The 15,659-nt window shown below is 38.6% G+C and overlaps 1 protein-coding gene across 1 annotated transcript in view; it reads right to left on the reverse strand.

Annotated features, from left to right (window-relative positions):
* Positions 1-5,090: 5,090 nt before the first annotated feature.
* GALNT16 (polypeptide N-acetylgalactosaminyltransferase 16) overlaps positions 5,091-15,659 on the reverse strand; it is a 159,579-nt gene continuing 149,010 nt past the window's right edge. Inside the window, exons 14-15 of the mRNA XM_053697988.1 lie at positions 12,369-12,485; positions 5,091-9,273 (exon numbers count right to left, since the gene is read on the reverse strand). Coding sequence (XP_053553963.1) covers positions 9,136-9,273; positions 12,369-12,485 — 255 coding nt within the window. The 3' untranslated portion in view covers positions 5,091-9,135. The remainder of the gene's footprint in view (positions 9,274-12,368; positions 12,486-15,659) is intronic.

Genomic DNA, 15,659 nt, shown 5'->3' on the forward strand with positions numbered 1-15,659 from the left:
AGAATATCACGTGCATGTTCATGTATACCCCCATAGAAGTCCAAACGCGAGTGCATATTTTCATTTGCGCTAAACCAACATAGAAAGATGAATATTTCACATTCCAGTGTTCTGCGCATAGCAGAATATTTTGTATTTATTCATAAATACATATTTCTGATGGTATTTTGTTACAATATATATTTATACTTACATATATATATATATATATATATATATATATATATATATATATATATATATATATATACACAGATATATTTAGGAATATCTATTTAGAAATACAAATAACATATTCTACTATGTGCAGAACATTGCAATGTGAATTATTTACATTAAATACACACTTTATTAAGTATGATTATTGCATAAATATGTTTTTACATGTTTTCACCTACTGCAAAGGGCTCCAATGCACTTCTATATATGTCTTTATATGTGTGCATATGTATTTACAGTATGTGTTTATATACACATATAAATACATAAATAAATAAATAAATATATGTACACATACAGTCATAGCCAAAAATATTGGCACCCCTGCATTTCTGTCAGATAATGCACCACTTCGCCCAGAAAATTGTTACAATTTCAAATGTTTAGGCATTCTCATGTTTATTTCTTTTGTTTGTATTGGTATGATACAAAAAAGTGGAGAAAAAAAATCTGACACATTCCAAGCAAAACTCCAAAAATGGACTGGACAAAATTATTGGCAATTTAATATTTGGTAGCACACCCCTTGGAAAAAATAACTGAAATCAATCGCTTCCTGTAGCCATCAATAAGTTTCTTACACCTCTCTACTGGAATTTTGGACCACTCTTCTTTCGCCAACTGCTCCAGGTCTCTCAGATTGGAATGGTTCCTTTTCCCAACTGCTGTTTTGAGATCTCTCCACGGGTGCTCTATGGGATTGAGATTTGGACTCAATGCTGGCCAGTTCAGTACTCTCCAGTGCTTTGTCTTAAACCATTTCTGGATGCTTTTTGAGGTGTGCTTTGGGTCATTGTCCTGCTGTAAGACCCATAACCTCTTACGGAGACCCAACTTCTGACACTGGGTCCTACACTGCACCACAGAATTCTTTGGTAGTCTTCATATTTCCCTAATGCCATGCACACAGTCAAGCCATCCAGTACCTGAAGCAGCAAAGCAACCCCAAAACATCAGTGAACCTCCACCATGTTTGACTGTAGGGACAGTATTCTTTTCTTTAAAAGACATTTCTTTTTCTGAAAACAGTAGAATGATGGGCTTTACCAAAAAGCTGTAATTTTATTTTGTTTATCCACAGCACATTTCATCTCGGAAAAGGATTTTGGCTTCCTCAGGTAAGTTTTGGCAAACTCCAATCTGCCTTTTTTATGTTTCTGTGTCAGCAGTGGGGTCCTCCTGGATCTCCTACTATAGTGTCCCTTTTCATTCAGATGGCGACGTATAGTGTGAGCTGACACATTTGTACCCTGTGCCTGAAGGTCAGCTTGAATTTGTCTGGAAGTTGATTAAGGTTTTTTATCCACCATTCAAACAATCCTTTGTTGCAATCTTTGATCAATTTTTCACTTTCGTCCACGTCCAGGGAGATTACATGGACTGTAAACTTCTTGACAATGTTGCACACAGTAGACACAGGAACATTAAGATCTCTGGAGATGGACTTGTAACCTTAAGATTGTCCATGCTTTTCCACAATTTTTGTTCTCAAATCCTCAGACAATTCTTTGCTGCTCTTTCTCTTCTCCATGCTCAGTGTGGCACACAGAGACACACAACAGAAAGGTTGAGTAAATTTTTCACCATTTTAACTGGTTGCCGGTGTGATTTCTATATTGTCAGCACCTGTTAATTGATACAGATGAGTTTAATTACAAATTACAGGAGCATCACAAACTTGGAATGCAATTATTTCTTACAATTTTGAGACAGTGCCAATAATTTTGTCCAGTCAATTTTTGGAGTGTTGCGTGGAATGTTTCATATTTTACTTTTTTTTCTCCACTTTTTTGTGTCATACCAATACAAACAAAAGAAATAAACATGAGAATTCGTAAATATTTGTAATTGCAACAACTTTCTGGGCGAAGTGGTGCATTATCTGACTGAAATGCTGGGCTGCCAATATTTTTGGCCATGACTGTATATATATATATATATATATATATATATATATATATATATATATATATATATATATATATACAGGGAGTGCAGAATTATTAGGCAAGTTGTATTTTTGAGGATTCATTTTATTATTGAACAACAACCATGTTCTCAATGAACCCAAAAACTCATTAATATCAAAGCTGAATAGTTTTGGAAGTAGTTTTTAGTTTGTTTTTAGTTATAGCTATTTTAGGGGGATATCTGTGTGTGCAGGTGACTATTACTGTGCATAATTATTAGGCAACTTAACAAAAAACAAATATATACCCATTTCAATTATTTATTTTTACCAGTGAAACCAATATAACATCTCAACATTCACAAATATACATTTCTGACATTCAAAAACAAAACAAAAACAACTCAGTGACCAATATAGCCACCTTTCTTTGCAAGGACACTCAAAAGCCTGCCATCCATGGATTCTGTCAGTGTTTTGATCTGTTCACCATCAACATTGCGTGCAGCAGCAACCACAGCCTCCCAGACACTGTTCAGTGATGATGGACCACAGGTTCTCAATGGGGTTCAGATCAGGTGAACAAGGAGGCCATGTCATTAGATTTTCTTCTTTTATACCCTTTCTTGCCAGCCACGCTGTGGAGTACTTGGACGAGTGTGATGGAGCATTGTCCTGCATGAAAATCATGTTTTTCTTGAAGGATGCAGACTTCTTCCTGTACCACTGCTTGAAGAAGGTGTCTTCCAGAAACTGGCAGTAGGACTGGGAGTTGAGCTTGACTCCATCCTCAACCCGAAAAGGCCCCACAAGCTCATCTTTGATGATACCAGCCCAAACCAGTACTCCACCTCCACCTTGCTGGCGTCTGAGTCGGACTGGAGCTCTCTGCCCTTTACCAATCCAGCCACGGGCCCATCCATCTGGCCCATCAAGACTCACTCTCATTTCATCAGTCCATAAAACCTTAGAAAAATCAGTCTTGAGATATTTCTTGGCCCAGTCTTGACGTTTCAGCTTGTGTGTCTTCTTTAAAGTGGTGGTCGTCTTTCAGCCTTTCTTACCTTGGCCATGTCTCTGAGTATTGCACACCTTGTGCTTTTGGGCACTCCAGTGATGTTGAAGCTCTGAAATATGGCCAAACTGGTGGCAAGTGGCATCTTGGCAGCTGCACGCTTGACTTTTCTCAGTTCATGGGCAGTTATTTTGCGCCTTGGTTTTTCCACACGCTTCTTGCGACCCTGTTGACTATTTTGAATGAAACGCTTGATTGTTCGATGATCACGCTTCAGAAGCTTTGCCATTTTAAGAGTGCTGCATCCCTCTGCAAGATATCTCACTATTTTTAACTTTTCTGAGCCTGTCAAATCCTTCTTTTGACCCATTTTGCCAAAGGAAAGGAAGTTGCCTAATAATTATGCACACCTGATATAGGGTGTTGATGTCATTAGACCACACCCCTTCTCATTACAGAGATGCACATCACCTAATATGCTTAATTGGTAGTAGGCTTTCGAGCCTATACAGCTTGGAGTAAGACAACATGCATAAAGAGGATGATGTGGTCAAAATACTAATTTGCCTAATAATTCTGCACACAGTGTATATATATATATATATATATATATATATATATACTGTATACATATATATGTATATATATATATATATATATATATACATATACATCTTTAGACATGTATATGTATGTATCTGATTGTTAAAGCCCTTTGCCTGCTTTTTTTGTTCTAACACCTAAAGCCTCCTATTTTTGAGCCTTTATAACTTCAACCTCTCATTATTACACAGCAGATGCACCTAGCATACCTCATATAACATCACAGATCACATACCTGGTGTATCTCTCATTATCACACAGTAAACGTATCTGACACCCCTCTCACTGCAGCACACACAAATAGAAAACCATCTAATTATTACACAGCAGATGCATCTAGCATACCTCATATAACATCACAGATCACATACCTGTTGTAGCTCTCATAATCACACAGTAAATGTATCTGACACGCCCCTCACTGTAACATACACAAATAGAATACCTCTCAGTATTACAAAGCAGATGCACCTATCATACCTTATATAACATCACAGATCACATACCTGTTGTATCTCTCAGTATCACACAGTAAACGTATATGACACTCCTCTCACTGCAGCACACACAAATAGAAAACCTCTAATTATTACACAGCAGATGCACCTAGCATTCCTCACATAACATCACAGATCACATACCTGTTGTAGCTCTCATTATCACACAGTAAACGTATCTGACACCCCCTCACTGTAACACACACAAATAGAATACCTCTCATTATTACACAGCAGATGCACCTAGCATACCTCATATAACATCACAGATCACATACCTGTTGTATCTCTCAGTATCACACAGTAAACATATCTGACACCCCCTCACTGTAACACACACAAATAGAATACCTCTCATTATTACACAGCAGATGCACCTAGCATACCTCATAAAACATTACAGATCACATAAACGTATCTGACACTCCTCTCACTGCAGCACACACAAACACGGCTGGACTGGGAATAAAAAGCTGCCCTGGAAAAAAATGAAGACCAGTCCTATTTTCCGTTGAGTCGATAGAATGCACATGCCCCATTTTTCTCAAAGGGGACTACACTCCTTCCCTGAAATTTTTCAGAATTAAATTATATTACCTTGTATTAAATACAAATGTCAGATTGATGTTATATAGCAGCCCTACAACCCAACTGCATCCATTAATCACCCCTTTAAATTGTAGCTTTTCAGCCCCAGCTGCTGCAGCCCACCGGAAAATCTTCTGGTATCCTGGTAGGCCAATCCTGCCCTGCACACAAATAGAAAACCTCTCATGTTTACATGTCCTATTATACCCTGCACCCTTCTTCCTATGGTTAACAACAATAATGATAACATACAGCAGAATTGTTTTGTAAAATGTTTAAATTACACAATGATTTTCAAGAAAAGTGCATTTTACATTCACAAGAAAATATCAACAATCAGCATCACCCACTAACAAGATTGTATAGCGTTTACAGAGTATAAAAGGCCATATTAGACATACGGGCCCTCTTGTGCAAGTTATACACTAGCTCACATGGAGTGAGGAACGATGCAGACTCTCAGCGACCTCTTCATATTAAACCCTCCTTTGTCTAACTGTCTGCATGTTGCAGACTCCTGTACATGTAGTTCTTTACCGTCTCTTTCTATATATCTGAGACTGTTGCTTCATGCAGCCTCTTATGTATCTCTGTGTATAACAGATTCTTGCTTCACATTTATCTCTGCTGGTTGCAGGTTGCCTCATATATTTACAGGCTGCCTTACATGTATCAATGAAAGTTACAGACTCCTTCAAATGTAGTTCTGCTGCAGCCAGCTCTATTAACTGTAAATCTGTATGTTACACAATCTGTTCATGAAACTAGTAACCCATGTAGTATGTCTTGTTGCAGGGTACCCTACATGTATCTCTGCTTGTTACAGGCACAGCTTCAAGTTACAGATGTAACATACAAGGATACATGTAACATAGCTGATTTTTTCATTCACTAATACAAGCTGCTTGCTGCATGACCATCATTGGTTTGCACTTAGTCCGAATTGCCAGCTCGCACAAACATTTACTTCACATTTACAGGAAAAGGGATAGGAGCCCAGTAAAGTGTCCTTCAAGCAATTAAAAATCCCAGAGAGCAGCCAGACAGGGAATGGCTATGAGTAGCAGTGCTTGTGTATGTGATGTGCAAGCAGTACCTCTGTATAAGTTATGTGCAGGAAGTACCTCTGTAAAAGTGATGTGCAGGTATAAGTGATGTATGGTCCTTCACAGGTCATGAAGTAGCAGTGCTTGTGTATGTGATGTGCAGGCAGTACCTCTGTATAAGTTATGTGCAGGTAGTACCTCTGTATAAGTTATGTGCAGGTAGTACCTCTGTATAAGTGATGTGCAAGCAGTACCTCTGTATAAGTGATGTGCAAGCAGTACCTCTGTATAAGTTATGTGCAGGTAGTACCTCTGTATAAGTGATGTGCAAGCAGTACCTCTGTATAAGTGATGTGCAAGCAGTACCTCTGTATAAGTTATGTGCAGGTAGTACCTCTGTATAAGTGATGTGCAGGCAGTACCTCTGTATAAGTGATGTATGGTCCTTCACAGGTCATGAAGTAGCAGTGCTTGTGTATGTGATGTGCAAGCAGTACCTCTGTATAAGTTATGTGCAGGCAGTACCTCTGTATAAGTGATGTGCAGGCAGTACCTCTGTATAAGTGATGTATGGTCCTTCACAGGTCATGAAGTAGCAGTGCTTGTGTATGTGATGTGCAAGCAGTACCTCTGTATAAGTTATGTGCAGGCAGTACCTCTGTATAAGGGATGTATGGTCCTTCACAGGTCATGAAGTAGCAGTGCTTGTGTATGTGATGTGCAAGCAGTACCTCTGTATAAGTTATGTGCAGGTAGTACCTCTGTATAAGTGATGTGCAGGTAGTACCTCTGTATAAGTGATGTATGGTCCTTCACAGGTCATGAAGTAGCAGTGCTTGTGTATGTGATGTGACGGCAGTACCTCTGTATAAGTGATGTGCAGGCAGTACCTCTGTATAAGTGATGTATGGTCCTTCACAGGTCATAAAGTAGCAGTGCTTGTGTATGTGATGTATGGTCCTTCACAGGTCATGAAGTAGCAGTGCTTGTGTATGTGATACATAGTCCTTCACAGGTCATGAAGTAGCAGTGCTTGTGTATGTGATGGGACGGCAGTACCTCTGTATAAGTGATGTATGGTCCTTCACAGGCCATGAAGTAGCAGTGCTTGTGTATGTGATGTATAGTTCTTCACATGACATTAAGTAGCAGTGCTTGTGTATGTGATGTGCAGGCAGTACCTCTGTATATGTGATGTATGGTCCTCCATAGGTTGGGAAGTAGCAGTGTTTGTTTAAGTGATGTGTGGGCAGTACCTCTGTATAAGTGATATATGGTCCTTCATAGGTTATGAAGTAGCAGTGCTTGTGTATGTGATGTATGGTCTTTCTCAGGCCATGAAGTAGCAGTGCTTGTGTATGAGATGTATGGTCCTTCTCAGGCCATGAAGTAGCAGTGCTTGTGTATATGATGTATGGTCCTTCTCAGGCCATGAAGTAGCAGTGCTTGTGTATGAGATGTATGGTCCTTCTCAGACCATGAAGTAGCAGTGCTTGTGTATGTGATGTATGGTCCTTCTCAGGCCATGAAGTAGCAGTGCTTGTGTATGTGATGTATGGTCCTTCTCAGGCCATGAAGTAGCAGTGCTTGTGTATGTAATGTATGGTCCTTCTCAGGCCATGAAGTAGCAGTGTTTGTGTATGTGATGTATGGTCCTTCTCAGGCCATGAAGTAGCAGTGCTTGTGTATGAGATGTATGGTCCTTCTCAGGCCATGAAGTAGCAGTGCTTGTATATGTGATATATGGTCCTTCTCAGGCCATAAAGTAGCAGTGCTTGTGTATGTGATATATGGTCCTTCTCAGGCCATAAAGTAGCAGTGCTTGTGTATGTGATGTATGGTCCTTCTCAGGCCATGAAGTAGCAGTGCTTGTGTATGTGATGTATGGTCCTTCACAGGACATTAAGTATCAGTGCTTGTGTATGTGATGTATGGTCCTTCTCAGGCCATGAAGTAGCAGTGCTTGTGTATGTAATGTATGGTCCTTCTCAGGCCATGAAGTAGCAGTGCTTGTGTATGAGATGTATGGTCCTTCTCAGGCCATGAAGTAGCAGTGCTTGTGTATGTGATATATGGTCCTTCTCAGGCCATGAAGTAGCAGTGCTTGTGTATGTGATGTATGGTCCTTCACAGGACATTAAGTATCAGTGCTTGTGTATGTGATGTGTAGGCAGTAACTCTGTATAAGTGATGTATGGTCCTTCACAGTCCATGAAGTAGCAGTGCTTGTATATGTGATGTGCGGGCAGTTCCTCTGTATAAGTGATGTAGGTTCCTTCATAGCTCAGAAAGTAGCAGTGCTTTTGTATGTGATGAATGGGCAGTATCTCTGTATTAGTGATTTATGGGCAGAACCTCTATAGGTCATGTGTGGCAGTGCCTGCAATGAGTTTAAAGTTGTTGTGTAAGTGATGTGGAGACAGTGCCTTTATAGGCAACATGTCAGTGGTTCTTGTATATGTCATTAGTGCAGTGCCTCTACAAGTCATATGTGGAGGTACCTTCATAGGAAATGAGCAATGCCTGTATAAGTGAATCAAAGACAATTCTTTAACATGTCATAAGTGAGAGTTGCCTTTTTAGACAATGTACCACCAGTACACTTTTTAACTCCATATATGGATCATGTATTGTCAATTCCTCTGTGCTCCATGTATTATTTGAATATGTGGATTATGTATTTATGGCAAAATATCCATAGAAAGCAGCCAGGAATCAAATAGATATTAACTGTACAGGTGACATATGTATTTTGCAGCTTCAATGACTATGTGGTTCAGATTTCATAGTGCCTATGAGGGACAATATTCTGGCAGTGCGTGTGCTGTTAATGTAGTTCCAATGCTTGTGTGTATGTCCATTGCCTCAGGGCATCATATGCTGATAGTGATTGACAATGCCTGTGTGTGACATGCATTGGTGGCACGTATGTACCCATGTATTGACAGTGCATGTATGCTTCAAGTATTGATTGTGGCTATGTTGGTCATTTATTAGCAGTACCTGTGTAAATGATCTATTAGCAGTGCCCTTGTGAGCCATGTTGTAATATTGTCTGTGTACTCCATAAATTAACAGCGCCTGTGGGCTCCATATGTTGGCACTGATTGGGTGGGCCATGTATTAGCATTGTCTTTATATGCTACGTTGCAGATGGATTTTGTGCTGGGACTCTCCATTTCAAAACATCTGATCTGTTCATATTCCCTGAATCTCTGCTCTAGCAAAGTCCATGCAGAATAGCAGAAATGTTTTCCTTCATGTAGCCTTAAGCAGATCCCAGTGCTGGCTCAGCAAATCAGACTGGCAAGGGTTAATAAGAACTGCAGGAAGCCGAGTGTCCAGACAGAGGGCAGTGCTTAGATGTTGCAGGAAATGACCTTTTAATTTCCATTTCTAAAAGAAACAAGACCAAAGTATTAGTAAGTCATCTTATCTACATCACATATACCAAGGTGCATGCATATCTTTTTAGGGATGTTTCTGTCATTTTACTCAAGCAAAGCTTTATTCGGTATTTTGTGTCATCATTATCTGTAGATTGTAAGGCACATAAAATAAATCAACAGTTTTCAGTTACTTGATTCAGTGAAAACCACATTCATAATCATTTTATTATAATACAACATAACATAAAATAATATTATCTCTTGATTTGAATGAAGCAAAATTAGCAGGAAGCTCGGGGCTCACTTTAGAAATCAAATCCTGCAGCCAATACAAATCAGATTACTCCGTGTTCAGTGTATATTATTATTTTACAATCGCCCCTGTGTTTGCTATCAGGGTAATAAGTCTGACACAATCTCACCACCTTTCAGTTTGAAAGATAACAGCATGATCTGCAGGTTGAAAATGTTTACAGAATACACTGAGACCTGGCAGAGAACTTTTAGCTACGTCCTTGGAACGTCCCTGTTCAGCTTACTAGCAGAGGCTGGAAAACTCATTTTACAATAAATAAAAAAAATACGTATTAAATTTCGTATTGTAAGTACAAATTTCACATCAGTTTTTTTGCATGCGCAGTGTAGTTTTATTATAATTACATTAATCTTTTTTGCTGCGTAATTTCAATATGAATTTAAATGTTTCAAAAAAATAATTTTTTTGCAGAACAAGTGTGTCACGATATTTAATGCGATTTAAAAATACATTTTTTTAACTGAATCTTTTTATTTCAATACCCCATTTATTCATTTCATTTGATTATTACATTGTTTTGTGAGCCCTATTGTAATATAAGCATCTCCTTCACATACTTAAATTCAGGAAACGCCCCTTTGTGAGACACTGTTCTCAAGGTAAAAAGTGACTTTTAGGAATTTCAACAGTGGCCTCATAATACTGGCGAGATTTCTTAGAGAACCTTGCAAGCCCGGAGATAACTGGGACCTAAGGGTTTAGCTGAAGTATTTACATTCTCTAGCCTGAGATTATCAGTTTACACATAAAGTAACCTTTATGTATATTTTTTAAGCAACATAAACTCAGAAAGAAACTAGGCACAAAGGGCTAGGTTTCAAGTGAGGAGCAAAGGGTTTTTGCGTAAGCGATATCGTCTTTTCGTGAGCCTTTTTAATTGCGCTATTACAAGTTGAGTGAAATCGCGATTGAGCTTTACACTTCAATCCTTACCGCAATCCCAGAGCTGTGGTTAACTGTTTTCCAAAGCAAAAAAGTTTCACAACGCACTTTAATACATTACAAAGTACAGTTGCACTCATCTTAACACCATCTAATTCAAATTATTAAAAAAAAATATTGCTCAAAAAAGGGCTCAAAAGATATGAGATCTTGGGTGTTAGAAAAAAAAACCCAGCCAAAGTGCTTTAACATAGAGATACATACAGATGCATTGCTAAAGATGTATTTGTATGTCTATATATGTGTACATATATATATTAATGTATTTATATGTGTATACATGTATTGGCAGACATATATACACATATAAACACATTGATATGTATGTACACATATATAGACATATATATAAGTGCATTATAGCCCTTTGCCATTAAGAAGATGAAATTATGTAAAAACATATTTATGCAATATTCATATTTAATAAAGATTTTAACTATGTGTTTACTGTAAATATTTCACATTTGCTAATGCGAATATGTTGTTTGCGCAAGGGGTGTTTTTATTCACTATATTTTTTCTTCATTGACTTCTATGGGGAATGCGAAAATGCGATTGTATTTGCCCGATCTCGGGTGTTTTTCTACTTTTTTTTCTCCATTGATTTCCATGAGGAAATATATGCATGTGAAAACTTAAAGTTCTTTTATTTTATAAAGCGTCCGCTGAGCGCCTCAGGCAGCCCACGGCAGAACGCTATTTTGCTATGAGGTGACTTTTACACGTCTTAGCCAATAACGTGCTAGCTATCCGGCATGGCGCCAGCTGGCCTGCACGGCTGGTGGCTAAGAGGTGGAAAAGTAACCTCACAGCAAAATAGCGTTCCGCCGTGGGCTGCCTGAGATGCTCAGTGCGGAGATCGCTTCAGAAAAAATAAAGGAACTTTCAGCATCAAATATTTTACACATCATGACTGAAAGTCCCCTTTATTTGTTCCACTGATAAATTAACATCACTTTAAGTTAGGATTTTTGCGCTATTAGGGTAAAACGCTTGTCGCAGCATTGGCGACAAGCGTTTTACTACACATTGCAATGGGTGGAGATGCAGGCGAGAAATAACACCTCCTAAGTTACACAAAATAATAAACTAACATAAAAAAAATAAAAAAACACATTTATGCCTCTTCTAAAACTAAAGTCCAATTAAAAAAAAGCCCACCCCAAAATAAAAAAACTCTATACTAACACTGTGGGGTCGATTTATGAAGCAGTGGATGCTGCTTCCGACCCACTCCGCTTCAGGTCCGCCTGAAGCGAAAGTTAAAAAGCAGTGGTCCTAAGACCGCTGCTCCTTGGGGCATATTTATCAAGATCCTAAAGACCGCTGCTCCATAACCTAGCCGCCTGCTCTGAAACGGCGGACAGACATCGCCAGAAATCAACCTGATCGAATACGATCGGGTTGATTGACACCACCTGCTAGCGGCGAATCTACAGGGGGCGGCATTGCAACAGCAGTTCACAAGAACTGCTGGTGCAATGATAAATGCCGAGAGCGTATGCTGTCGGCATTTATCGATGTGCTGCAGACATGATCTGCAATATCAGATCATGTCCGCTCACACAATGATAATTCAACCCCCTTAACTCGTCCGCCACCTCTGAGGTGGCGGACAGCAATCAGCCCCAATCAGATACGATCGGGTTGATTGACACCGATTGGCCGTGAATCTGTAGGGGGCGCTATTGCATTTATCGATGTGCAGCGGACATGATATGATACATAGTATCATGTCTGTCCTCACCTTAATAAATTGACCCCTAAAACCTACTCTAACAATTGTCTTGAAAACTATTTATATGCAGAACATGTAATTCATTCAAAGACAATGGGCAAATTACCTGTCTGCTATCCTTTTGGTTGCAGGACTCTAGCACAACAGGTGCTCCTGTCGAGAAGGATGTAATGGCGAGACATTTGTCCTGTTGTCGAATCAAAGGCTCACTTAAAACCCATTCCTGGGGGAGAAAGAAAATAATGAATACAAGTCTATGACACAACACAGGGATAACTGACAGATGACACATGTTGGACGTATTTCACACAGACCAACCATATGTCATAGAGATCAGAGATATGTGTCACACAGATCTAACAAGGGACATTACACAGATCAAAGATGCAAGAAGCTGACCTGGATAATACAGAGAAATAACAGTAAATACCTAAAAACTCATATCGATACACACTCAGAATAAACAAATAATAATAGGCAAATATTATCTGACAATTTAAAGCTAACTTAATTACTGATAATCGTATAAAGAAATTACTTGTTCTGTCACATTTACTTTATTCTCTTGGTATTCTTTGTTAAAGAGCATACCTACGTAGGCTCAGGAGTGTGTATGAGTCTGCAACAATGCTTGTAACATTTGTTTTAAATAAATATAGACTATTATTTGCATTTTAGAACACAAAACCCAAACCAAAGACACAGGCATAGAATATTGTGACTTACAGGAAGGGAAAAATAGTAATTTTTGATAATTTTATTTAAAAAAAATTGATTAAAAGTAAGGAATTCAGTATAAGAGGCCAATTTATCAAATGTCTGTCGGACCTGATCCGACAGTGCGGATCAGGTCCGACAGACATCGCTAAATGCGGAGAGCAATACGCTCTCCATATTCAGCATTGCACCAGCAGCTCACAAGAGATGCTGGTGCCACGCCGCCCCCTGCAGACTCAGCAGGGAGGTGTCAATCAACCCAATCGTACTCGATCGGGTGGAATTGTGGCGATTCCTGTCCGCCTCATCAGAGCAGGCGGACAGGGTTATGGAGCAGCGGTCTTTAGACCACTGCTCCATAACTTGTGTTTCTGGCGAGTCTCCATCCGGAGCTTGATAAATGGGCCTCTAAGTTGGATTTTGGAATTTCGGATTTGGAGATTCGTACCTGTATCCATAAACATACAAACAGTTTAATTTATTATACATACATAATGGAGTTTAATATAGGTCAATACAACCTTTAGCACATCAGATCCAACGACATGCTGAATAATGCTTCCTGGAATCACTTAGTGGTTATAAAAACGGGAAAAGGCTTATTTTATCTTTAAAACCAAATGGACAATATTTCCAGTGCACTTTAGCTTGTAGCACATGTTGTTCTATTTCACCAACAAACCCTAAGTCTGTAAGATGTAGCATTTCAGTGTTTAGCGCCAACAAAAAGACTTTTTGCTAAACAGGTCAAATTCTTTCCTTTCATGTTACCCTCTGGGTCATTCCTGATTTAACCAAGATTTTCCCCCGTCTTACACGTAATTTCCTGGTCTACATACCTAAGTACGTCTTATAACCGAGACACTGCAGGCAATAATATTCTTTATCCTACAAATTTACTCATCACTCATCTGAACCCTGAGGAAAATCTTCTTAACATTCTGAATATATGAACAACAGCTACATAAACCAAAAAGGATAAAACCCCTTTAAAAAGAGTCACGGTTTTAACAATCTTTTTTTTTTCTCCAGACTTTTTATTCATTTGTCCCTAAGAGTACAGTTTCCTCCAGCTAATAATTCTGTCTCTAACGGTTGTAGTGAAATCCAAATCAGGCTTTAAGTTTAAGATGTTTGTTCAAATCTCTTGATGATTTAAATTAAAAGGATTAACAAATCTGATTTCACTCATCAGAAAGATCAGAGGCATAACAGCTAAACCAGACCCATAATACATTAGACACGTCACACAGATATATGTTACACTGACTAGACAACCCATAATGCAACACTACATAAAGACTAGAGACATAGACCACAGACCAAAGTAATCACACATAGGAATGCCACATAGAACAGATACATGAAATATTCATACACATCACAGACCGGACACACAGATCAAAGATGCATCACAAATATCAGAGATATGCACACAAGTAACAGTGCCTCTACTGGCATAATAGCATATGACAGAGATTAAATAGAGAAGTTTCACACAGACTATAGACACATAACACAGAAATAGTACAAAATCATGAACATGACACACAAATACACTCACTGGGACACTTTAATAAGAAACATATGGCATATAACATACATAATGCACACATACCAGAGGTATATTACACAAGACACAATATACAAAGCAAACACACAGAAAACAATTTCTAATACCAGTTTGAACTGTAAGAATAATAAACAATAGACATGTAGAAAAGACTCTTATTGTTATAAAAATTGTTATCTTTTTAATTTATGAAAAGTGAAATTGTTATTTATTTAATCTTGAACTATCAACTTATTTCAGCTGCTGTTATTGCAAGCCTCTTGTCCATCCTTGTTTGATGCTCAGCAATGATGTAGAATAATCCATTTGTACCTGAACTGATGCCCAGTACTTATTTTGGACAAGATTACAAGTGGAGCGCAGATGTTTAATAAGGGTTTTTTCTAGGGTGTTTGCACTCGTCCGGCTTACCGCTGATATTACGTGTTGAAAGTAAAAGCGATCGCTTCAGCGCAATCACAATTTACACTAGAATGATTCCCACAACTTCAAAGCTCTGGTTAACTGTTTCGCGAAACTAAAAATTTTCACAAAACACATCAATAATACATTAAAAAGTATAGTTACACATACAATAACACTAATAAAAATTGAGGTTGAAGAAAGTTCATCTGTCCTCTCAGATTTTGGTTAATTTCTATCGCTGCACCATTGAGAGCATTCTTACCAACTGTGTGTTACGGCTACTGTACTAATCTCGACCAGAAAGGTCTGCAACGGGTGGTGAAAACTGCCCAGTACATCATTGGTGTTCAGCTACCCTCTATTGAGGAATTTCACCATAGGCGATGCCTGCAAAGGGCGCGCTGCATCATTGGAGACTCCTTCCATCCTAGCCATGGACTATTTGTTGCTTTGCCATCTGGGAGGCGGTTCAGGAGTCTGAATAGCAAGAGAGCCAGGCTACGAAATAGTTTTTTTCCCAGAGCTGTTGTTATGTTGAACACAAATACCTAGTGCTGATTTAGCAAATTTTTTATTATATCTTTTTAGACCATTCCATTGTTTTAATTGTAGGCTATTTCGGATTATAATTGCTGTTTATCACTCATATTTTATCTTTTATCTGTGTTTACTACACGGATTGCACTATGCACTTATCCATAA

The sequence above is a fragment of the Bombina bombina genome, chromosome 1, assembly GCF_027579735.1.
Source record: "Bombina bombina isolate aBomBom1 chromosome 1, aBomBom1.pri, whole genome shotgun sequence".
Classification (NCBI taxonomy): domain Eukaryota; kingdom Metazoa; phylum Chordata; class Amphibia; order Anura; family Bombinatoridae; genus Bombina; species Bombina bombina.